General features: G+C 35.8%; 4 protein-coding genes across 5 annotated transcripts; 3 read left to right on the top strand and 1 right to left on the bottom strand.

The window, feature by feature from the left end:
* Positions 1-4,874: 4,874 nt before the first annotated feature.
* LOC131008548 (calcium-dependent mitochondrial ATP-magnesium/phosphate carrier protein 2-like) lies at positions 4,875-8,493 on the top strand. The gene is made up of 4 exons (XM_057935460.1): positions 4,875-5,365; positions 7,021-7,794; positions 7,910-8,000; positions 8,095-8,493. Exons 1-4 carry the CDS (start codon positions 4,999-5,001, stop codon positions 8,270-8,272), a joined length of 1,410 nt encoding a protein of 469 aa, XP_057791443.1. The 5' UTR covers positions 4,875-4,998; the 3' UTR covers positions 8,273-8,493.
* A 470-nt stretch (positions 8,494-8,963) lies between these two features.
* LOC131008547 (uncharacterized) lies at positions 8,964-12,249 on the bottom strand. Of its 2 annotated transcripts, none has more exons than XM_057935458.1 (5): positions 12,017-12,249; positions 10,684-11,581; positions 10,347-10,502; positions 9,391-9,645; positions 8,964-9,276 (listed from the first exon to the last, which is right to left on the bottom strand). In XM_057935458.1, exons 2-5 carry the CDS (start codon positions 11,533-11,535, stop codon positions 9,148-9,150), a joined length of 1,392 nt encoding a protein of 463 aa, XP_057791441.1. In that variant the 5' UTR covers positions 11,536-11,581; positions 12,017-12,249; the 3' UTR covers positions 8,964-9,147. The 2 variants fall into 2 exon arrangements, with proteins under 2 accessions (XP_057791441.1, XP_057791442.1); XM_057935459.1 differs by having other exon boundaries at positions 11,881-12,217.
* A 2,674-nt stretch (positions 12,250-14,923) lies between these two features.
* On the top strand, positions 14,924-18,119 carry LOC131008546 (uncharacterized). Its single transcript, XM_057935457.1, has 4 exons — positions 14,924-15,145; positions 16,127-16,385; positions 16,693-16,887; positions 17,233-18,119. Exons 1-4 carry the CDS (start codon positions 15,054-15,056, stop codon positions 17,626-17,628), a joined length of 942 nt encoding a protein of 313 aa, XP_057791440.1. The 5' UTR covers positions 14,924-15,053; the 3' UTR covers positions 17,629-18,119.
* Positions 18,120-19,000: 881 nt separating this feature from the next.
* Positions 19,001-21,289, top strand: LOC131008545 (succinate dehydrogenase assembly factor 2, mitochondrial). Its single transcript, XM_057935456.1, has 5 exons — positions 19,001-19,276; positions 19,370-19,474; positions 19,586-19,712; positions 20,545-20,613; positions 20,717-21,289. The coding sequence occupies exons 1-5, from the start codon at positions 19,185-19,187 to the stop codon at positions 20,861-20,863; spliced, it is 540 nt and encodes a 179-aa protein (XP_057791439.1). The 5' UTR covers positions 19,001-19,184; the 3' UTR covers positions 20,864-21,289.
* The last annotated feature ends 1,772 nt before the right edge of the window (positions 21,290-23,061 follow it).

Raw genomic sequence — 23,061 nt, 5'->3', positions numbered from 1 at the left:
GGATGTGTTTTAATGCAGAAAGGAAAGGTTATCGCTTACGCGTCAAGGCAGTTGAAGACGCACGAACATAACTACCCTACGCATGATTTGGAGCTAGCAGCCGTAGTGCACGCGCTAAAGATTTGGAGACATTACTTGTATGGGGGAAAATGTGAGATCTTCACAGATCATAAGAGTTTGAAATATTTCTTCACGCAAAAGGAGTTGAATATGAGGCAAAGAAGGTGGCTAGAACTCGTGAAGGATTATGATTGTACCATACAGTATCACCCTGGAAAGGCTAATGTGGTGGCCGATGCACTTAGCAGAAAAGGAGAAGGACAACTAGCCTCAATGATAACTCAACAAGAAACCTTGATAAAAGAATTTGAAAGGATGAATCTCGAGGTGGTTAGTCCAAATATCCCAGAGACTACGCTTGCAGCACTAGTTGTTAAACCTACATTGCGTGATTGTATTAGAAAAGCGCAGGAGACCAACAGCTTCCTCCAGAAAATGAAAAGTAAGGGGTTAAAAGACAATAATACAAGTTTCTCATTGGCAAGTGATGGAACACTTACATATGCAGGGAGAATTTGCGTCCCTAAGGATAAAGAATTGCTAAGAGAAATTTTGGATGAGGCACACTGCACGACTTACACAGCACATCCAGGAAGCACCAAGATGTACAAAGATCTTCGAAATATATTTTGGTGGAGAGGAATGAAGAGGTCAATAGCTGAGTATGTTGGAAGATGTATGACATGTCAACAAGTGAAAGCTGAACATCAACGACCGTCGGGATTGCTAAATCCATTGGAGATACCCGAATGGAAATGGGAACACATTACGATGGACTTCGTGGTGAGACTTCCAAGAACAATACATGGACACGATGCAGTTTGGGTAATTGTAGATCGACTCACTAAGTCCGCACACTTCATCCCAGTAAAAATGACATACTCGATGGACCAATTGGCGAGACTGTATGTTCAAGAGGTGGTTAGACTACATGGAGTGCCAGTATCTATTGTCTCTGATCGAGATCCAAGATTTACATCCAGATTCTGGAAAAGCTTACACACAGCTATGGGAACTAAACTTAACTTTTCCACAGCTTATCATCCTCAAACAGACGGACAATCCGAAAGGACTATACAAATTTTGGAGGACATGTTGCGGACTAGTATCATGGATATTGGAGGCACTTGGGAAACTCATCTACCATTAATCGAATTTGCATACAACAACAGTTTTCAAACAACTCTTAGAATGGCTCCGTATGAGGCATTATATGGGAGAAAGTGTAGATCGCCATTATATTGGGACGAAGTTGGTGAACGAAAAGTGTTAGGTCCGGAAATCATTGAGAAGACGGTTGAGGTCATTGAGAAGATAAGGGAGAGGATTAAAATGGCGCAGGATCGACAGAAATCTTATGCAGATCGCAGAAGAAAGGAGTTATATTTCGAGGTTGGCGAAAAAGTATTTATCAAAGTAGCACCAATGAAAGGAGTTCTACGATTCGGAAAGAAAGGAAAATTGAGACCTCGATTTATTGGACCGTTTGAAATCTTAGAACGCATAGGTGATGTTGCCTATCGTCTAGCTTTAACACCAGAATTGTCAGCAGTGCACAATGTGTTTCACGTCTCCATGTTGCGAAAGTATCTGCACGATCCTAGTCACATCATCCATTATGAAAATCTCCAAATCAACAAGGACCTTACATACGAAGAAGAGCCAAGTGTTATATTAGATCGAAAAGTAAAGGTCTTGCGAGGTAAAGAAATACCCTTAGTCAAAATTCAATGGACTAGGCACGGACCTGATGAAGCTACTTGGGAACGTGAAGAAGAAATTCTAGCTCGATATCCCCAGTTAGAACCAAGTAAGTTAAATTTCGAGGACGAAATTTTATTTAAGTGGGTAGGGTTGTGACAGCCCGAAACCAAATAATTCATTTAAATTTTTTTGTTTTGAATTATTTCATATTTAAATTATTTTGAAGCATTTTATATTGTGAGGTTATTTAAAACTTTAGTCTATGTCATGAATTATCTAATCGCGCCCCTAGTTAGATATATGACTTTGAACTATAGGTTATATTTATAGCAATAGAAATTCATATTCTCAAATATTTTTATATAAATTTGAGCCTAAAATAAATTTATTTACTTAAATATATTTATTATGGACATTATATTAATTTTGGATTAAGAATAAAATATTTTCATAATTTTTATTAGTGTTGGACTTATTATTATTATTTTTAAGTTTAATTAGGCCTTATGTTTATTATTTGAATTTATCTGACTAGGTGCAGCGCGATTAGGACGTGAACTTTAAATTATCGCAGTTAACTTTCAAAGCTCAAGTTTCAGGTGTGGGATTTATTTCAGTACATGCACGTGGTTAATATTTGTCCATTTTAATATTATGTGTTTACCGTATGTGTTGTAAAAATATTTATCGCTAGGGGCCAGCATAATTGGTCCAGGACTTCACCGTCCTTGGTATGCCACAATGCGATTTCATGTTACAGGGTTGCAACCATTATATTGTCGCCAGGGATCCATATATAGGGTCCGGGACATTAAAGTCCTTGGAGTTGCCACAATGCGTATGGAAGTTATGTTACGTTATGACAATATGTGTTACCATTTTATTAACATGGACAATTATTGCATGTTTCCACACTGAGTGTACCCTGTATGCTCATCCCATATTTAACAGTTTCAGGTGATTGATAAAGGAGGCGCGTGGAGAGTCGAATGGGCGCGTCGTATCTATTTAAAAATAAATGTTTCTTAAAACATATTATGTTATTTCATGTGATATCTTTTGGTTATGTAAACTCTGAAATTCTATACTATTTGAGATTTGTGTGTGATTTGTCTAAATAAATGTTGTTATATTATTTTAATGTCATGACTTGTTTAATTTATATTTAAATTCATTTCAAATATTTATTTAAGAATTTATATCTTTACGAAAATATATACATGGATACATACATAATTTTTAATTATATAAAGATTTTATTTTGTTATATTTTCCGCTGCTAAAAAGATATTATTTTATATTTAGAGTTTTTCCTTAGTACAAGTTTTATTAATTAGTTAATTATTTTTCTGACATCTTCATGTCGTGCTTTGAAAATAAAGTTGTTAAATTTATGATTTAAAAATCAAAATTTATATTTGAATACATTATTGAAAATTTTGATATCTTATAAATCGTTTTAAAAGTGCTTTAAAAACCAATTTTATTTAAAGATTTCTTTTTCTTAAAATTATTTTCGAAAATATTTATTTTAAAAGTGAGTTTTAAATTATTTTAAAAGACTTCCGCATTAAATATTTATTTAAATTTTATATTTAACTCCTTAATTAGATTAGGGTGTTACAACAATTGAGGGTAAAAAGGTAAAATCAATGCCCACGCATGCTCCTTGCGTGGTCGAAGGGTAGAACAGTAATTTTGCCTAAACGCGGGAAGTCTCCCGCGTTTCTGACGATCCCACTGATGGAGGTGATCTCTCTGGCGTGAATGACTTCTCTGACGATGATGATCTCTCTGTCGAAGATGACTTCTCTGACGAACGTGATTCCTCTGGCGATGATGACTTCTCTGGCGAAGGATGATTTCTCTGGCGATGAGGATTTCTCTGGCGATGATGACTTCTCTGGCGAAGGATGATTTCTCGGACGAATGTAACTCCTCTTGCAAGAACCATTCCTCTAGCGAATGAGTTGTCTCTGGTGGATGAAATCCCTCTGGTGAGAATGATTCTTCTGACCAGTATGACTTCTCTGATGAGGATGATTCCTCTGATTTGTATCCTTTCTCTATTCTGCACATATCACTCCTCATCAGTATGGGATGTTTGTTATGTATAATTTTCTATTTTAGGAAGTGGCTTATTAAATTGAGACATTCAAATAAGAAAACATGACCTATTAAATTGGAGCCGAGAATGTATTATTATTGTTAATAATTATATCATATTAGTAAAAAAAATGAACTTAATTTTCTTATCGCATCAATTTCTAATCCACGTGATTCTAATTGCAAAAACACAAAAATTTGGGTGCAACCAGTTGTACCGTACAATCGGGTTGACCCGCATCTAAAATAGTGTTATTTATACGATTAGGATCATGATATGGATTCAAATTAAGATACGGATCATGATTTAAGTGAGGGTGCAACCTGATTGCACGGTGCAACCGGTTGCAACCAAGACCACCTCTTGCAAAAATTGAGACCACGATTGAAATTCCTTAAACTTGAGCTAAAAAAATCCACCAAACCAACTTTCCGTTCCAACACCCATTTTACACTTGCACTAACACATCTGTAGTGGGGCCCTGCGCACCCGGTCTACAAGCACCCTCCAATACTACACCCCAACTCTCCGCTCCTGTAATTCTCCCCTTGAACTCTTTACTACGATTGCTCTTAGAGTTTTATGACTATTTAAGGTGAAATTCTAATATCAAATGATATCGGATTAGAAGATTAATTGAGAATTTTGTAGCTGAAGCTAAAAGATTACGACTGTGGTCTCAGTTTCAACGATTAGTAATTGGATTGGTCAAAATTAACTCTTAAAAAAAATTGTAATCCATACACATTATGATACAATTATGAAAAAGTGTAAACATTGTAAGTGGCCTTTAATTTACTAATAATAAAGGTGGACAAATAATTAACCCATTTTAGCACTTCATGTCTTTATCTTTTATATGTTGAAAATGTAATTTGTCAAAAATTAAAGTATGGTTTGTTTAAAATTTCTAACCAAAAAAGGAGCCGTAAAACGTGTGACAAGTCATAAGATATTGTGATTTGACTCTGGTCAAAAAAAGAAGAGTATATATATGTGGAGTGAGTCGTGAATCAAAATCGACCGACATGAATGAATGCAATGTGGAGTGAGTGATACGGTCCACACATGAGATTCATTTCATAATGCACTGAAAACTGCGTCTGGCGTGACTGGAGAAGCCAACAATGGCCGAGAAGAACGCACCCGTCTCCATGGACCACGTTCTCGCCGCGTCGCGGGAGACCAAGGAGGAGCGTGAGGCTAGAATCCGCACTTTGTTCACTTTCTTCGACTCCAAAAATCTAGGGTATATCGGTCCCGCCCAAATCCAAAGCGGCCTGTCGGCGATGCGAATTCCGGCGGATTACAAGTTCGCCAAGGAGCTGTTGGAAGCGTGCGACGCCAATCAGGACGATACGGTTGATTATCAGGAGTTTCGGAAGTACATGGATGATAAGGAGCTGGAGCTCTACAGGATTTTCCAGGCGATCGACGTCGAGCGCGACGGCGGCATTGTGCCGGAGGAGTTGTTAGCTGCTCTTGTTAAGGCTGGTAAATTCTCACTGCTATTAATCATTGTGTTAGTTCCTCCTCTACTTTTGGGAATTGCTTTTCCTTTTTCTTCTCATTGGGCTTTGTCAGATGCTGTTTTGTTGGTAGTGGTGGTAAAGAATTGTGTGGAATATTAGTTAATCTGGGTACCTGTAGATGGAGGAATAGTGCATTCATATTGAAATGAACGACAATTTTGCATTTTGATTAGGGAGTCTTCGTCTGCCCCCTAACAAGGGCATTCATCAGTTGCTCGTTTGGTCTTTGTGATGGCGTATTGCAGCTGTGTGTTTGTCGCACTGAGGGAGATATTTTACTATAGATCATGTAGCAAGACCTTATTGTCTTCTTGTACATGGCTTATTCAAGTACAAGGACTGGAGATGTTATTACACGCTCTTCAATTGAGAGCTTATTTAGTGTTCGTTGTTGTGTAAGAGATTGAATATTTGAATGAAAGATGCGCTTGAGTAACTGCCTGTTACTGTTCTTATTTTCCTTACGAGAATAGTTTGATTCTCTCTCAGCCTTTAGTGATGACCAACAGTGGGATACTGTGCATTCCTTGTAATCATCCGGAGCAATTCATACAAATTGTGGTTTATAATTTCTCTCTCAGTCCCAACTGTCATGTTCAAGTTATGTCTACTTGGTGAGAGCATATAATGTATCTGAGACATGTATTCACAAGCAGCAAGACATTCCAACAAATGATGTTTGAGTAATAATGTGAGGGGAGATTATTTGTTATAATGCTGATCCCGGGATAAAATAAATGGGGGTTCTTAATACTCGGAATGCGACTTTTGAGGTCTACACTTTTGGAGAGCATATTAAATGGATGACATGTCCAATATTGAGTATAGGTTGGAAACAAGAGGTGGTTGGGATTCTCCCGAAGCTCTGGATATTAGATTATTTATAAAAATCTGCTATTTTGGTGAATTTGAATAGAGTAAATATTGGTTATGCCAACAATCTAAAACTAAATGCTATTGAACTATCTGTTGATGGAAGGTGTGTTGCTTAACATAAGTTGATGTGATGAATCCAGTTGGTTAGTTGTCTCTTGAAGATATATCTAATGCTTGATTTTCATTTTACTGGAATTTAGAATCTTTGCTTCCAACCTATAAAGTTAAGAGCCAAAGACAATTCAGTTACCAAATTGCTCTAGATTTTTTAGAGTATGTTATCCCGAATGCTGCTTTCTGCTGGCAAACAGTAATCTGGTATCAAATCAAACACTTTGATCAGATTGGCATTTTGTTTAGTATTAATGCCTTTGTTGTTTCCCATCTGTATATGTCTCAGTGCAAGTCTTTCTTTATTACTAAAGTTTCTGCTTGTTAGTGCCTTCCTCCCCTCTTCTTTCTTCGTTTACCACCTTTGAGCCTATATCATGTATCTTATATTTTAAGGGGGTGTTAAGTTTCATGATTGACAATACACATGATTTAAGTACTCTTCATTACTTTCTCCAATCCTACCCTTTCAATGGGATATGAATCAAGCAAAGTTAGCTCAAATTGTTGAAATTATCAAGGGCATTAGGATACCCCTTTACTATTATTTATCTAGCCTATTGTGAACACCCCCTTATAGAATGTGAGTGTCTTCATCTGATAAGCCTTGGCAGTTCTCTTCTTTTGTAGGGATAGAAGTTAAAGATAATGAGCTTGCAAGGTTTGTGGAGCATGTAGATAAAGACAATAATGGAGTGATTACTTTCAAAGAGTGGAGGGATTTTCTGCTGCTTTACCCACATGAGGCCACCATAGAGAACATCTATCACTATTGGGAAAGGGTGTATCTTGTAGATATTGGTGAGCATGCTGTGATTCTTGAAGGTATCAGTAAACATGCTAATGCAACCAAGTATCTAATCGCTGGAGGAGTCGCTGGAGCTGCTTCCCGAACTGCCACTGCCCCTCTTGATCTACTAAAGGTGATCTTTCAAGTCCAGACTAAGCACGTTCCATTTGGTTATGCTGTTCAAAGCATATGGAAGGAGGGTGGTCTTTTAGGTTTCTTTCGAGGTAATGGGCTAAATGTCTTAAAGGTTGGACCGGAGAGTGCTATCAAGTTTTACACTTATGAAAAGCTGAAAATTATAATTGGGGATGCTAATGGGGGTTCAGGAATTTTGGGCCTACTCACTGCTGGTGGGTTGGCAGGAGCGGTGGCACAAACCTCTATTTATCCAATGGATCTTGTCAAAACACGATTACAAACATATTCTTCCAACAGAGGGAGTGCTCCAAATATTGGGAAACTAGCTAGAGATATTTGGGTTCAGGAGGGACCTCGAGCCTTTTATAAAGGGTTGATACCATCTCTTCTTGGAATTATTCCTTATGCAGGCATTGACCTTGCTGCTTACGAGACCTTGAAAGATTTTTCCAGTAAATATATTCTTCATGATGATGGTATGCTGCAGATGCTTTGCGTGTTTTGGTTCTCTTTCTCTTTTACTTTTTTATGTTTCGTTGTATGGTGATCCTCGTTATGTCTAGAACGTTATAAGACTTTGATATGCTGCAGAACCTGGGATTCTTGTGCAACTCGGTTGTGGAACAATTTCCGGAGCTCTTGGAGCAACATGTGTCTACCCACTGCAGGTGGTAAGAACAAGGTAATGCATAATACTTTTGGTAGAAGCTAGTTTATCATTTCATACGAAGCATGAATCCATTTCTTGATATTCACCAACAAGAATTGCTTACCAGGATGCAGGCTCAACGAACTCAGATCAGCATGTCGGATGTATTCAAGAATACTTATCGGATGGAAAAGTTGAGAGGCTTCTATAAAGGGATTTTCCCAAATCTTCTCAAAGTTGTGCCATCAGCAAGCATCACATATCTGGTTTATGAAACCATGAAAAAGGGTTTGCATCTTGACTAGTTCATGCTTTCTTTCCCAGTACTTGTTTGTATGTTGTGCAAAGCTGGTGATATTGGTAATGCCGAATATGCGAGCATTCTTGAGGTTTCTGACATTTCGATAATTATCGATTCCTGAGAATAGCTCAAGAGGTGTGGCTATTCTATATTGGATCAGGCAGTTGATTGTTGTTTATTTTTTGTCAATTATAAAATTTCCATGGGTTTTACTTGGTTTATAAATATTGTGAATTATTCAACTCAAATATAATCAATTAAAATTCTATTTTATTATATTTATAGATATGATAATTGGGTTTGTATCAATTTTATATAAATATAAAATTATAAAATTGTTTCCCTTGCATGGGGTGCAAATGCTAGTTGAACTAAAACACATGAAATTGAAATTGAACGGAAAAATATAAAAGAAAAAAAATTGAAAGTGAAACACCAAATATTATACGAGGTGGTCTTGGGTACACCCGGGTGTACCGTACAACTGAGTTGCACTTTCACTTAGACTTTGATCCGTACCTAATTTGAACCCATATCATGATCCAAACCATATTAATAACACTATTTTGGGTACGGGTCAACCCGGTTGTATGGTACACCCGGGTGTACCCAAGAATTTGTGATATTTTGTACTTGATACACTGAATATTAAGTGATTAAAACATCAAAAATAAATCCAGACAACATTATTCTAGTTTGATCGTCATAATGATTATATTCTCATATTGATTCAACTGGCTTAAAAACATTTCCTACAGATTCAATCAAGAGAGATTATATTCGTATAATTAATTGCAACAACTCTAGAGTGGCAAAGGAGTAGCAGAACCCACTACAAGCATATCTCCCAACAATGTGAAAGAAGAAGCTCTCCTTCCCCTATATTTCCTCGTACCCTTCGTCTCGCTCGTTCCTACCGTTGTAAACAAGCACGACAGCCAAAACGAGACCAACTCCAAACAGTGCAATAAGCCAACCAGGATAGGATGTTATCACACTCCTATGCACCTGCAGAAACACAGGCTATTAGATTGAGAAAATATTGATCTCATCATAAAAAACTGCCAGTCCCAAAATAATCGAGTTGGTAGTTCTGATGTTGTGTTGGAAATTCTAACTTACTTGTGCCGGAGAATGAAGGATTGAACGGGGCTTCGCTGAAGAGTCAGCAATCAAGATGTAAAACAGTCCCATGACTCCTGTATGTCTCTGCGCACTGCTATAGTTGGATATAAGAGTTAGTGTCTCCCCTGCTGAAATCTTGACAGAGCCGGGTGAAGGATAGCAGGTAGACATTCCGACAATGTAGCCAGCCTCGTTCCCAGCTTCGTGTCCAGTCCCATAAGTTGGAACAGATGAGCATATCACTCTTCCTCCCTGAATCATGCCAATCAAAATGAGGACACCATACTATCAACCCAAAGCAACCTTTCTCAACAAGTCATTCACAGAAACTTGGTTTATTATGTCATCTATGCACTTGGTTTTTAACACAACCAGCAGCAAAAACAAACAAAATAAAAGGCATGGGATAAAAAAAGAAAGCAGCTAAAGAAAAACTAATTGAGATTGGCTTCTCTCCCTAAAGTTGTTAAGTTTGAAGGCATGTGCTACGCAGAAACTAACAATTTCCAGAGATAGATGTGAAAGAAACATACTGATATCAAAATAAACTGGCAGGTAAAAGATATCTACTCATACAAACCATTACTGGAATTGATGGAAAATACAACTCTGTTTATTTATCTTATAATGGCTGATTGAGGGAACACAAGGACATTTCTTGAAGAGGATGATCTAGAGATCTTATCTTATTCTAAAAGACAACAGAGTTTACTATTAGCTTCTTCAATGTGTCCTCAATAGGTTGATATAATCTAACTAATACAGAACAAAAGCAACAAGTGAACACCGTTTTTCAATTGGCAAATCAGTTATGAGGTTGAAGAAGAGCATATAAGTATTGAGAATTGATATGTATGTCTATATGCAAGGAGAGAATATCACATCATTCTAGAAAAGAAAATTTGAGAGTTGAGACTAGTTGCTCAGGGAAAATGTGTAAATTCTTTAAATACCTCTCCGAAAAGAGTTGAACCAAAGCCTCCTGAATGTTGATGTCCAACACCATATATAACATCACCACCAGTTGGTAAACTAACAGTTAGGCTTTTGGTATGAATGCAACCATCATTTGCCGTACCAATGGGGCAAGCTTCAACATCATACTCAACCTACACCAGAAAAGTTCAGGCATGATAAAGGGCAGACATAAGAAAAAATGGAGAGAAAAAAATACAGAATAGTAGAAGACAAACAATCGAGCATAAATGCTGCTTATCTACTTAAAGATTGATTTTGAACTGCAAGGAGACTTCTCCATTGCATTGCAAAATCAGCATTGAAAATCTTTACCAAGCAATAATGACTAGCTGTTTCCCCTGTGGATTCATCTGCCTTTCTCCATATGTCAGTGACATCGAATATATAAATTTGAACAGGGACGATGGAGGCATCCCAGTCCATATACGTCACCGTGTACTTCAAGTAGAGGCTTCTACTCTTACCCTGAAACCCTTCCTTAACTCTGCATCTAACCCCATCATGGCAGCATTTCATGCCACCGATATAATCCGGGGGCAAGGCATCACCATATTGATCTGCAGTCACATTGTATAAATCACATCTGCACTCGGTGCAGCCCAACTTGTCCTCAGCTCCACGGGTGTCAATCGCGTGCACATTGAGCAGCCATCGCTCCTCGTATCCAGCAGGCACGTCGGCTGGATTGCCGACTTCAATGCCATAAGGATCTGGGACGTCAGTAGCTGTTTTTCGCGTCTCAGACCCCAGCCCGAAATACTGCACAAGACTATTATCACACATCCCACTATTCCTTATGAACGCAGAGTTATATTGGAGCAGTCCTGTATCACCAAAATGCTCCGGAGAACTTTCACCTTTCCTTTGACGGTAACCTACAACTACCCAATGATGGAGATAAGTTTCATGAAGGGGGACCGGATTCTCTTCCTCATCAACCACTTCAGCGTTGAATTTCTTGATAGCAATATGGCCTCTTGGAAAATCAATCCCATAGTAGAATTTATTTGAAACTGATCCTGGCCCTAGTACAAATACAGGCGACAGAAACACATCGGCTTTCATCCCATTTTGGCTACTTAGATGAGCTCGTGAACTTTGAACTATCAAAAGGAAAAGGAGGATAGCTAGGTAACACAACAGGCGTTTTGAACCAGAAATCATCTTCACCGGCAACTGGTTTTGAATTCGAATCTCCTCAAAGCATTACCTACGAACAAAAAGCTTCTCTGTATGAGTTTTTCAATCATGTTCTTTGTCATACTAGTGCTTCCCCAAATTCCTAAACTAGCTTTTCTTGAGCAACAACTTCATGTACTTGTCAGTTTCACGAATCACAGCTTTCAAACTAGTTCAATTCACCAAAAAAAATAATTTATTTATTCTCTTTTAATCATTGGATCTCTAAATGAATCAAATTATATCATAATCCACACGAAGGAATTCAGATGGATATTAAGTTCGCAGTTCTAAACAAACAGATAAAGAAATAATTGAAATTTTATCTACCAACTAAGATGCGAAGACACAGTATGCATATCTTATCGCTCAAGAAGAATCCATTAAAGAAAAAGGAAATTCGGTATATTCAGAAGAGAGCAAATACAAAAGCAGAGAGAGAGAGAGAGAGAGTCAGAAGCAGTACCGATAAAAAGTGGAATAAGAGTTTTCTCGATGAAGTGTATATACACCACGCACGAATGCGATAATTGAAATCAAAATTATGGTGGGCTCCAAGAAACTGGCTGAAACTGGGGAGATAGAGAGAGAGAGACTCATGCAGCTTCACGTTGGGACAAAGACTATTGTGATCGTTGATCAATTTCAATCCTCTCAAACTTCCATCATTAATGGTATTGATTTGCGTGCAAAAACTCATACCCGTTTTCATTTTCTTTTTACTATATACATACATTACACAACAAAATTAAAGACAAATGTCTAATTTTAGAATTAAATATCATGTTTCTAGGACTTTCTATGTATTTATGAAAATGATTGAATTTGTTTTTTGGAATGGAAATGAGTATTGAGAAAGACTGAAATTTATATATATACTCCATTCATACATGAAATAACTTTTTAAGGGGGAGTGACACGAGTTTTAAGAAAAAAGTTGTTTAGTGTATTGAGGGCGGAGAAAAAGTTGTTAAGCATATTGAAAGTGATGAAAATGTAGTATAATTAATATTGAAAGTTGTGAAAAAAATGCAAAGTAAGTAATTATAAGTGGGGGAGAGGTTCAAATAAGAACCACTAAATAAAATTAGAACAGAGAACCATTTTAAACCATTCGATCATCAAGATCTACGGTGGATGCATCATCTTGGTGGATGAATGCAGATCCTGGGTTCGAATCCTGAAGGGAGCAAAAAATTTATTATTTTCGGATGCATTAAATTTAATAGCGAATGCATTAATTTATACAGTAGATGCATTGATTTTAATGGTTCTTATGTTCTCACGATAAGTGTGGTTCTCACTATAACCGCACCCTTATAAGTGGTGAGGTATAGTTCAAAAATAGATAGGAAGTTTTTTTGCAATAAATCTATGCAGCCACATTGTGGCCACCCACACACTATTATAATAAGGATAATTTTGATTTATTTAATTTATTATTTTAAATAAAAATAGGATTTAATTATTTTATTATATTCTCTACATTGTACTTATTTTTTTAAATTTTTTTTTTGTATTTTTTATTTTTAATTTATTTTAAAAAAAATAAAAAAGTTACCAAAAAATTGCAAAAAATAACTATAATGTAGAGAATATGATAAAATAACTAAATCTTATTTTTATTTTAAAAAATAAGTTAAATAAATTAAATTATTTTATATTTAGGTAAATTGTGGGTAGCCACAATGTGGCTGTTTAGCATTACTCGTTTTTTTGTGGATGTCCCAAAAAGAAAAGATAGAAAGTTCTTTCGTGGACGAAGGGAGTATAAAATAAGAGAAAATAATAATTTAAAAGAAAATTTTATTTATCTTTTATGTCCTCTGTCCACCAAAAATTTGCCTTAAGGAGACCAGCACGAGTTTTAATAAAAATTGATAAAAAAAATTATTTAATAATGAGATCATATACAAAAATAGTGTTTATAGGATTGTAATTGTAAAGTTGATGATGAAATTATATACAAAAATAGAAAGTAAGAAAATAGAGGTAAATTTTTGAAGGATACTTTAAAGAGAAAATTAAGACAATTTTTTTTAGGATGAACAAAATATTATTTAATAATAAATTTATAATCAAAGATATCACGTCAATGCCATCATTTTCCATATTAGTTCACCACGATCTTTGGGTATGTCGACTGATATTCATTGATTCTCTTAAAAAAATGAAATAAATGGGCACTATATTTTTTAAATCAAAATTTTATATAGTTTTAAATATTAATATATATAAATGACAAAAAAATATCTACGTGGTATTAAATGTAATTATATAATCTTAATTTAGGCATATAGCTAAAATGTTACGTGTGGGTTTTTGCCTTGATAATAATTTGGGGCCTGGTGTTGCTTTCACTTACCCTCTTCTAGCCATTTAAGTTCTACACCATAAATGCTTCGTTTTGATTCACTATGTGTCCGAGCTGTGGGAGACTTTTGACTTTTGAGCTTACTCGCATGTTAGAAAGAGAAAATCTTTGTTAGAGAAAGGAATCGAAAAAAGATGAATTTGAGAGAATGTATGCTAAAAATAATAAATTATAGTTGAATAATATTTATAAAATAACTATTACATATAAGATTGTGAAAAAATAAATTGAGATAGATGAACTTATTTTTGGGAGCTTGTAAGTTTTTAGAGCTTATAAACTGTTTACAAGCTTATTTGGCCAAACAATTTGAAAAAAAAATTATAAACTCTTAAACAATTTACTCCCTCCGTCCATAATATCACTTTTCTCATTTTTGTTCATCCCATCAAAAAGTAGTATCCCTTCTATTTAAGACATGACCCTACCCATTATAACTTTTCAAAAAAAAGCGGGGGATCTGTTTCTCCACTCAACATAGTACTTCTTTTGTCCCTCAAATAAATTTAGTAATTTTTTTTTATCAGGCCATCATTCCCCCCAAAAATTCCCTTTCTATTTTTTGGAATATATTGCACCACTCCATATACTCCATTTATCCTTATTTTTCACATTTTCACCACTTAAATACTCTATTTATTCTTTCCTAAAAAAAATATTCTTACTTTTCACCTCTTTTTATTTTTGTTTTAAAATTCGTGTTCTTCTCTTATATGTCATTCCCAAATAATATCTTTCATGAAAAAAAGTATAAATTATTTTAAAAAACTTATAACCTCACCCAAACACCCTCAATCCACATTTGAAAGACTCGATACAAAAAAAAAAAAAGAGACACCAAATCGCAAAAAAATCGCAAAAAAAAAGACACCAAATTGCAATAACCTATTTATATAATTTTCATTTTAATACTAGGAATGGAGGAAAACGAAGAAAGGTTGCCACGTGGCATGTGATTGTTCAAACATGAGACCCGAGTATGATGGCTCCCTCCAACTTTACCGGGAAAGAATTCATGTGTTCTCCCATTTTCTCTATCTCTCTCTACACAAAAACAAACAAAAAAACATAAACTCAAACCGAAAAAAAGAAAAGAAAAAGAAAACGAGAATCAATTTGTGTCGTAGTTATGGATAAAAAAGACAAAGCAAAAGAGAAGAAGGAAAAGAGGCGCCAAGAGATCTCTCTCCTCCGTACCATCCCTTACTCCGATCATCAAAGGTATCCAAAATTTCCCATCTTTCACACTAATTAATCATTAATCACTTATTTTCTCAGATTTCGAACTTTTGGTTATATTTAATGCCACATCAACGCACATTGTCGTACATATCAAGTATTTAAAATCTTAAATTAGCAAGTTTTGAGATCTTTAAAAGAAAAAAATTCTCAGAATTCTAGTACTCCCTCCGTCCCACTATATCTGAGACTCTTTCTATTTTGGGCGTTCCATTGTAAGTGAGACTCTTTCCTTTTTGGGTAAAAGTTTTTCTCTTTAAACACCTTTTCACTTTTTCACCTACACACTAAATACACATTTCTTAATTCTCGTACCCAAAAAAAAAGTCTCACTTACAGTGGGATGGAGGGAGTAGTATTTTCAATTTTAAGTGATACAGATGCTCATGCATTTATTAACTTTCATTTACGGGAGATTCAATTTTGTTGTATTTTGAGACAAAAACAAGGAATTTTTCCTTGTCATGTTTTGCAAAATAGTCCATATATTATCGTCAGATTTTATATTATTTGAGATCTTTAATTATTTTAGCTTGCTAGCAACTGTTACAATAATCTGAAGCGTGTATATATGAATTTCGTGTTAACACACCTGATAGATTTTTTCGTCGTTCTACAAAATAAGTTCTTGATATTTAGTTTGTATTAGGTATCGTGATTGTGGTATATTCAATCTGTTGTTTTCGGATCATTGTACTTATACGAATATTAGGTGATGGAAATGATCTTAAAATAATTTTATGACATTTAACAAGAGTGAATGAAGGGTCTATAGCTTGACCTAGCAATTAAATGTTATGGTTACTAGACAGAGGCTCTTCAAGTATATAATTTAATATTCGCAGCTTACCTTTTCATTTATCTATTTCAAAAAATTGCTTTAGGAAATACATCTCTGTATTTCTATCAGAGTATGATATTGATGAAAACTTATATTTCTATTGATTGCAATTGCTTCTTCAGATGGTGGACCTCCGAAACTATAGCTGTTGTGACTGGTGCAAATAGGGGGATCGGATTTGAGATTGTGCACCAGCTCGCGTTGCACGGGATCACAGTCATTCTCACATCACGAGAGACAGGAGTTGGACAAGAAGCAGCAAAAGTCTTACAAGAAGGAGGTTTGAATGTAGTGTTTCACCAACTAGACATCATAGACCCTCCATCAATTGAAGCCTTTGTTGAATGGGTGAAAGAACAATATGGCGGTGTAGATATATTGGTATAGTGCCTTTCTCCCTTAACTCAGTCCATCCCGTTCTTTTCTTTTGACTCAACGTATTGTAGTAGTTACTTTGATTTAATATATAAAAATGTGATATGAGAAGTCTACTTTGGCAGAATTTATCGTAGAGAAGATGAATGGTTCCAATGACATCCCGTTCTTTCTTTTGACTCAGCATGTTAGATTGGGATATTTAAATGATGAAATGATATTAAGCATTTTGAAGCTTGTTGTGCCATACACTGAAATAGCAGTATTGTTTCTGATACTTGGTTTTTTTCATTGATGATATGAGAATTCCTAGATAAACAATGCTGGAGTAAATTACAATGCTGGATCAGACAACTCTGTGGAACATGCTGAACAAGTTATTGAGACCAACTACTTTGGGACCAAAAATATGATAAAAGCAATGATTCCTCTTATGAGGCCTTCGGAACCAGGTGCCCGGATTGTTAATGTCAGTTCCAAATTGGGAAGATTGAGTGGGCGGAGAAATGTGAGTGGCATCCTAAGCTTCTTCAACTTTATAATAATATCAGCTTGTAACTGATTTTCATGAGCATTTTTTTATGTCGAATATAGTCCCTACTTTTATAGAACGAACCTTCAAAGTCCTCCAATAGGAACACCAAATTCCAGCATTTCTGCTACTTCTGGTTGTCAGTTGACTTTGTGGTGTTTGTAAGTATATATGCATTCTTGCAGGGGTCCGTTTTACCTCTATCACAGACCTGGAGAGGTCGAAAGAAGACTTTGTGATTCTGAATTTCTGATACGACCTTAATTCTTTTCAATATTTCCTCCCATTTGGAAATAAACAGACTTTGTTTATGTTGTGCAGAGAATTGAAAATGCTGAAATAAGAAAAAAGCTAGAAAACGATGAGTTGCTATCTGAGGAATTGATTGATGAAGTGATGAATACATTCTTGCAACAAGTAAAGGATGGGACTTGGAAACAAGGCGGATGGCCTCATGTATTTACAGACTATTCTTTGTCCAAACTGGCAGTTAACACTTACACAAGGCTGCTGGCGAGGGAGTTTGCTAGTCGTCCAGAAGGCCAAAAGATATACATTAATTGCTACTGCCCCGGGTGGGTGAGGACCGCTATGACTAGTTGGGCTGGACACATTAGCATAGAGGAAGGGGCTGACACTGCAGTGTGGCTTGCCTTGCTTCCGGATCAGTTTGTCACTGGCAAGTTCTTCTCCGAGAGGCGTGAGATAAATTTCTGATGTAGAAAATTGGTGTTCTGTGAACTACATTTCTGTTGCACCGGTTCCCTCGTTTAGTATTCAGGGAAACAGCCGACATATGATGGAGCGTTGCTGGTGAAAAACATATGTGTGCGTGTGTGTGTTTAAAACTTTCTTCTGTTTTAGAGGATTGGCTACTGAACTGATCTGATTTACATTATGGAAAGTGGATTTTTGCTGACTGATTTGATTATGGGAAGAGTTTCAGTGAAGAAGCAAGAGCAACGTCGTTTATCTGCATCGCTTCTGCCTCTTACTATTGGAATCAAGAGTCCTTTGCATCAGGAAACTTAGAACTGGTTAGCTTTTGTTTTCTGATTTTGATACATGGAACAGGAACAACAGTCAATTACAACAAGGGCAGCAGATTTTTGGGCCATTTTTTGTTTATGATACTAAGATTTGGTTTTGCATTTGATAGTGTCGATTTGAAAATTATCATAACAAATTTATTGAGGTTATTTTGGTGAGTTGGGTACATAATGCTTGCTCGAGTAACTTCAGCAGATGTGATCTACATGAACAAGATGATTATGATTTGCTTTTAGAAGAGCGCCCCTTCTAAGTGTTTGATTTTGTGTGGCTAAATATTTAATTTTGTTATTAATTATGGTTTCAGAGTAAATTTAATTTTCTCGAAGTCGAATTTCAGTGAATGATTTTTTTTTTTTTGAGGGATTAGTGAATGATAAATATTTTATTCAAATTGGATGTTGGTGGACCTTGGAAGAATGTGATAAGTCACAGTTATGCATATTGGAAAAAAATAAATATTGAAACACGAAGTGAGAGTGACATTAAAATTGAGATAATAGATCTCAAGTGCTTATCTAGTATATATATGCAGCCAAAACATTTGAATTTACAACAATGGCAAGACAATTAAACCACAATTGCATCGCATATAACCAGGGGGCTTACCCCACTGGCCACCGGGTCCTCACTTAAGTGACCCGGGTTCGATCCTTCTTGGGAGCGAATTGGAGTTTGGAGATATAAGGTGGATCTTGGTGAATGGAGAGATAAAGTGGTTCTTGAAGTGGATGGAGGAACTAATTACTAACATCTAACATGACTTTGCCCGATAAAAAAAAAAAAAAAAAACAATTGCATCGCATATCCGTTACTCTATATATGGAGCGCCAAAGTATTTCTTGGGCATTTTGTTAACAAATGCAAAATATTAGTAAAAAAATATCGATTAGGTTCAATAGATGATTCAGATTTCAGAATTGTTGTCAAACTTTTCCTAATATTTAAATATTTTCTCTCCAATTTGTTCCCATAAATTTATTTCACAAGATAATATCCATAAATTAAATAGTTAAGTCGGCAGAGGCAACGTCAGGCAAGTAAGCCTCATACGTCGAAGAACTTTGTCCATGTATCAAATGACTCGCCCTCTCACACTTCATGTTTTCAACAAATAATTAAATATTAATCAAAATCTAATAACTAAGCAATTAATCATTATTTAGCACTAATCTTTACATATAGAGTAGCTCCATAGATTTCACACATACACACAGACCGATATGGGGAGTTTGAGAAGAGTCGTATTCTCCACCGTCTCTCGCATCCTCAGCTCCAATCATTCGCCGCTCCCCAGCCCCCAATCTCTTCACAGGTAACTGCAATTTCCTTTTCTTTTCTTTTTTTTCCTTATTATTGAACTCTATGCCTTCTGTGATGGTTGATTTATTTGTTGGAATGTTTTTAGGCCTATTTGGGGTTCCTTGGCCCGTTTCTACTCCTCAGATGGAACCGCCCAATGTCTTAATATCGATCTTTCCAATGAAGAAAGCAAAAGGCGCTTGTTTAACAGGTTTCTTCATTTTTCTTTTTCGCCTGCGATCATATCGAAATTATGTTCTTCTACTCTTGTTTAGGTTTTTGCTGTTTGTGAAGTAATTGGTTGCATGTGGAAAATCTCTAGGTTGTTGTATAGGAGTAAACAGAGGGGGTACCTTGAGCTGGACTTGATTCTGGGGAAATGGGTGGAAGCTCACATTCATTCTCTTGATCAAAATGGAATTAAATCCCTAGTTCATCTCCTTGACCTGGTAAAACAATTCATCTCTAATTACTTCCTCCTGTTGTGATCGTAAAGGAAAATATTAGCCTGCTAAATTCTGAATTTTCCCCCTCATTTGATTTGCTTGAAGTTGTGTGTTGGTTTAGATTGTTGAAGTTGTGCTGTTTACGAATGTGTTTAAATGGAGATTTTGTTATGATGTCATTGATCATGCTATTTCATGTTAACAATTCCTGGATCCGCGACTAGTCTGACTGTCCCTATTTGTTGTTTCACTCGGTTTTTTACTTCTGATATTTTATGAAAACAAGAAAAAATGGATATCTTTGAATTGAGTGAAGGTTAGTGATGGCACATTGTTTCCTTTGGTGAGAAAGTAGTTCTAGAGAAAATTCTTGTTCAGGGAAATAGAACATTATGATTAGGCATCCAAGAAAAAAGATTATTTGGAGTATTCCTTGCAACCAGATCAATACCCTCTGAACCTTGCATCTTCCCATAGTTTTTTCAAGACAATTAGGAAACAAGTGCACTTCCTCAATTTTACAACACAATGCTTTCAGTAGCAGACCATGCTACTTTCTACAATATATTTGTAACAAATCAAATCTCACTTTGCATGACAAGACTTAACTATGATGGATATGCTCATATGCAGATTCATTTCAGGGATGTAGAGATATCTGCCCATGTTTGTATCTGTTTGGTCTTATGAAAGGTACAAAAATGGGTATCACGTTGTAGTAGACTTGCCTCAACTAGCTCAAAAAAGTGGGCGTTTGGCCTTTTGTCAAGATTACCTGTGATAGCGTTGGCGCTTTTCTTCTTGTTTAATCATATCCACTCTTTATCATCTGCAGGAAAATCCCGATCTGTGGAAATGGCTGACCAGCCAGGAGGAACCCCCTGAGGCAGTGAAAGTAAATCCAGTAAGACGATAAAATTGATACTGATCTGAGCTAGCTGTTTTTCTTTTTCTCCCTTGTACTTTCCGATAGATGTTTCGTTTCCCTAATTTGTTATCTATGTTAGGTATTTGTGGCTGTGTGGCAAAAGGTGACTAGCAATCTGGAGAATCACGCTGCACCTGGAACTCGTGCTATGCCTGGCCAGTCTTGGGTGAGAGGTTGGGATGATTTCAAGAAGGGTCGTGACAGCCCTATTGCTGGGAACCAGTAGCTTTACAAGCTCAAGATGTCATCCACAGCAGAAAACAACTCTATATTGTGTGAGGAATTCTCATTGCATAACGAGTATAAATAAGGAATCGAAGTGAACTAGTATACTGGGAACCTGCTTTGTGATTGGTGTAGTAAGTATAAATCGGCAAGAATGATATTTTGTGTAAGGAGGATTAGCTATTATTGTCTTTACGCCTCAAGAAAAAATGAAGCTATTATTGTCTTTCATCTTACATGTAGATAATATAGGAAATGAAAAGTTAAAATAATCGAAGGGATGGGATTATCCCACTGCCCCATCTTTTGTACGGATTTAAGAGAGTAGGATTTTAAGTATATGGGTTGTATAATTAGTTATATGTTTGGATTGATTGATGTAGGTTTGTATTGGTTGATTAATATATAGTAATATGTTGTTTATTTATTCCAAAGTACCTAAAGAGCCCTTCTATGAGAAGGTATATAATACTTTTATTGTAAATTCTTCCAATTAAATGTAGGGTCATCCAAGATTGGTTCAAATAAAATCTCATTTAACATAAAAATTATAAATTATTTGCATTTAATATATAAATTATACACATTTAATTTATAAAGTATATGCACTTTCATGATCATGGGTTTTATTTATTTAACATAAAAATTATAAATTATTTGCATTTAATATATAAATTATACGCATTTAATTTATAAAGTATATGCACTTTCATGATCATGGATTTGAATCTTATAATGGACATAATTAGAATTGAAGTGAATCTATAGGAATATCGGATCATGAAAGTGTATTATTTTATACATCAAATACATGATTCGTAAATTTAAGTTAAAAAATACTATGTTTTAACTAACTATTTTAAGTTAAAATTTTGTAAATGTTCTTCGTGAAATACATCAATTAAATATTAATTTGTATACTTTTAAAGTGATGTAAATGGTAATTTAGTAAAATAAAATAATTTCATTTCATTCTTAAACTTTATTTCTAGCTATCAATCATAGGAATAAGAATGGAATCAAACAAGTAATCACAATTTCATTCCTTTTGTATTCCTTGTGCATACTATGCATAGGAATCATCAATGTTTGTCATTCATTTTCCCTCTTCATTTCATTATTACTTTCATTTATTTCCTCTCTCGTTTCATTTCACCATACCAATCACCTCCAATTATATTTTCTAAAGTAATAGTGTATAAAAATGAATAATATAGAGAAGGCTTTAAAAATTAATTATATCCAAAAAAATATGTAATAAACCAATTAAAAAGAAATAAACAATTGTATTCGATTCGAAATTAAGAAATATTATACATATACATATTATATAAATTTATCTTTTTCTCACTTTAAAAACAATTGGTGTTTAACGAAACCAACACCTAAAACTATACGATGAAACAGTAAACTATACCTATTGGGACTGATCGGAAGGAGCGAAGTAGAATGATCGGAAACTTAATACGAGAGAAAAATGACTGTTGTATTTGGAAAATAAGAGATAGCGTAAGAAATAATACACGAGCTCGGACCCTATTTATAGATTTACAAGCGGAGGGGTAAAATAGTAAAAACATCTTCGGTGCATGCGTCCTGCGTGGTGGAAGGGTACGTTGGTAATTTCGATAATACGCGGGAGACCTTCCCGCGCGTTTATTGGCTCCTCTGATGGAAATGTCTTCTCTGGCGAAGGCGTCTTCTCTGGTGATATTGACATCTCTGGCATGAGGGACTCCTCTGGTAAACACGTTTTCTCTGTCATGAAGAACTCCTCTGATAAACACGTCTTCTCTGTCATGAAGAACTCCTCTGGTAAACACGTCTTCTCTGGCAAGGGCGTCTCCTCTGGCGGTAGTGACTTCTCTGATGGAGTTGACTTTTCTGATGACGATGACCTCCCTGACGATGGTGACCTTTCCGGCGCGGATGATTTCTCTGGAGGAGAGGGCTCCTCTGTCAAGAATGACTTCTCTGGTGCGGATGACTCCTCTGGCTAGAGTCATTCCTCTGATGGATGAAATCCTTCTGGTATAAATGGTTCTTCTGACCCATACGGCTCCTCTGATGAGAGTGGTTCCTCTGATTTGTACTCTCTCCCTACTCTGCATATATTGCTCCTCACCAACCACTCCCCCCTCTAGTCTGGTTGAACCGGGTATTCTTCGTGTTCAACCAGTGGTGTGTTATCAGCATCAA

This window comes from Salvia miltiorrhiza, chromosome 2 (genome assembly GCF_028751815.1).
Source record: "Salvia miltiorrhiza cultivar Shanhuang (shh) chromosome 2, IMPLAD_Smil_shh, whole genome shotgun sequence".
NCBI classification, from domain to species: Eukaryota; Viridiplantae; Streptophyta; class Magnoliopsida; order Lamiales; family Lamiaceae; genus Salvia; species Salvia miltiorrhiza.
This window is presented reverse-complemented; position numbering and strand designations above follow the sequence as displayed.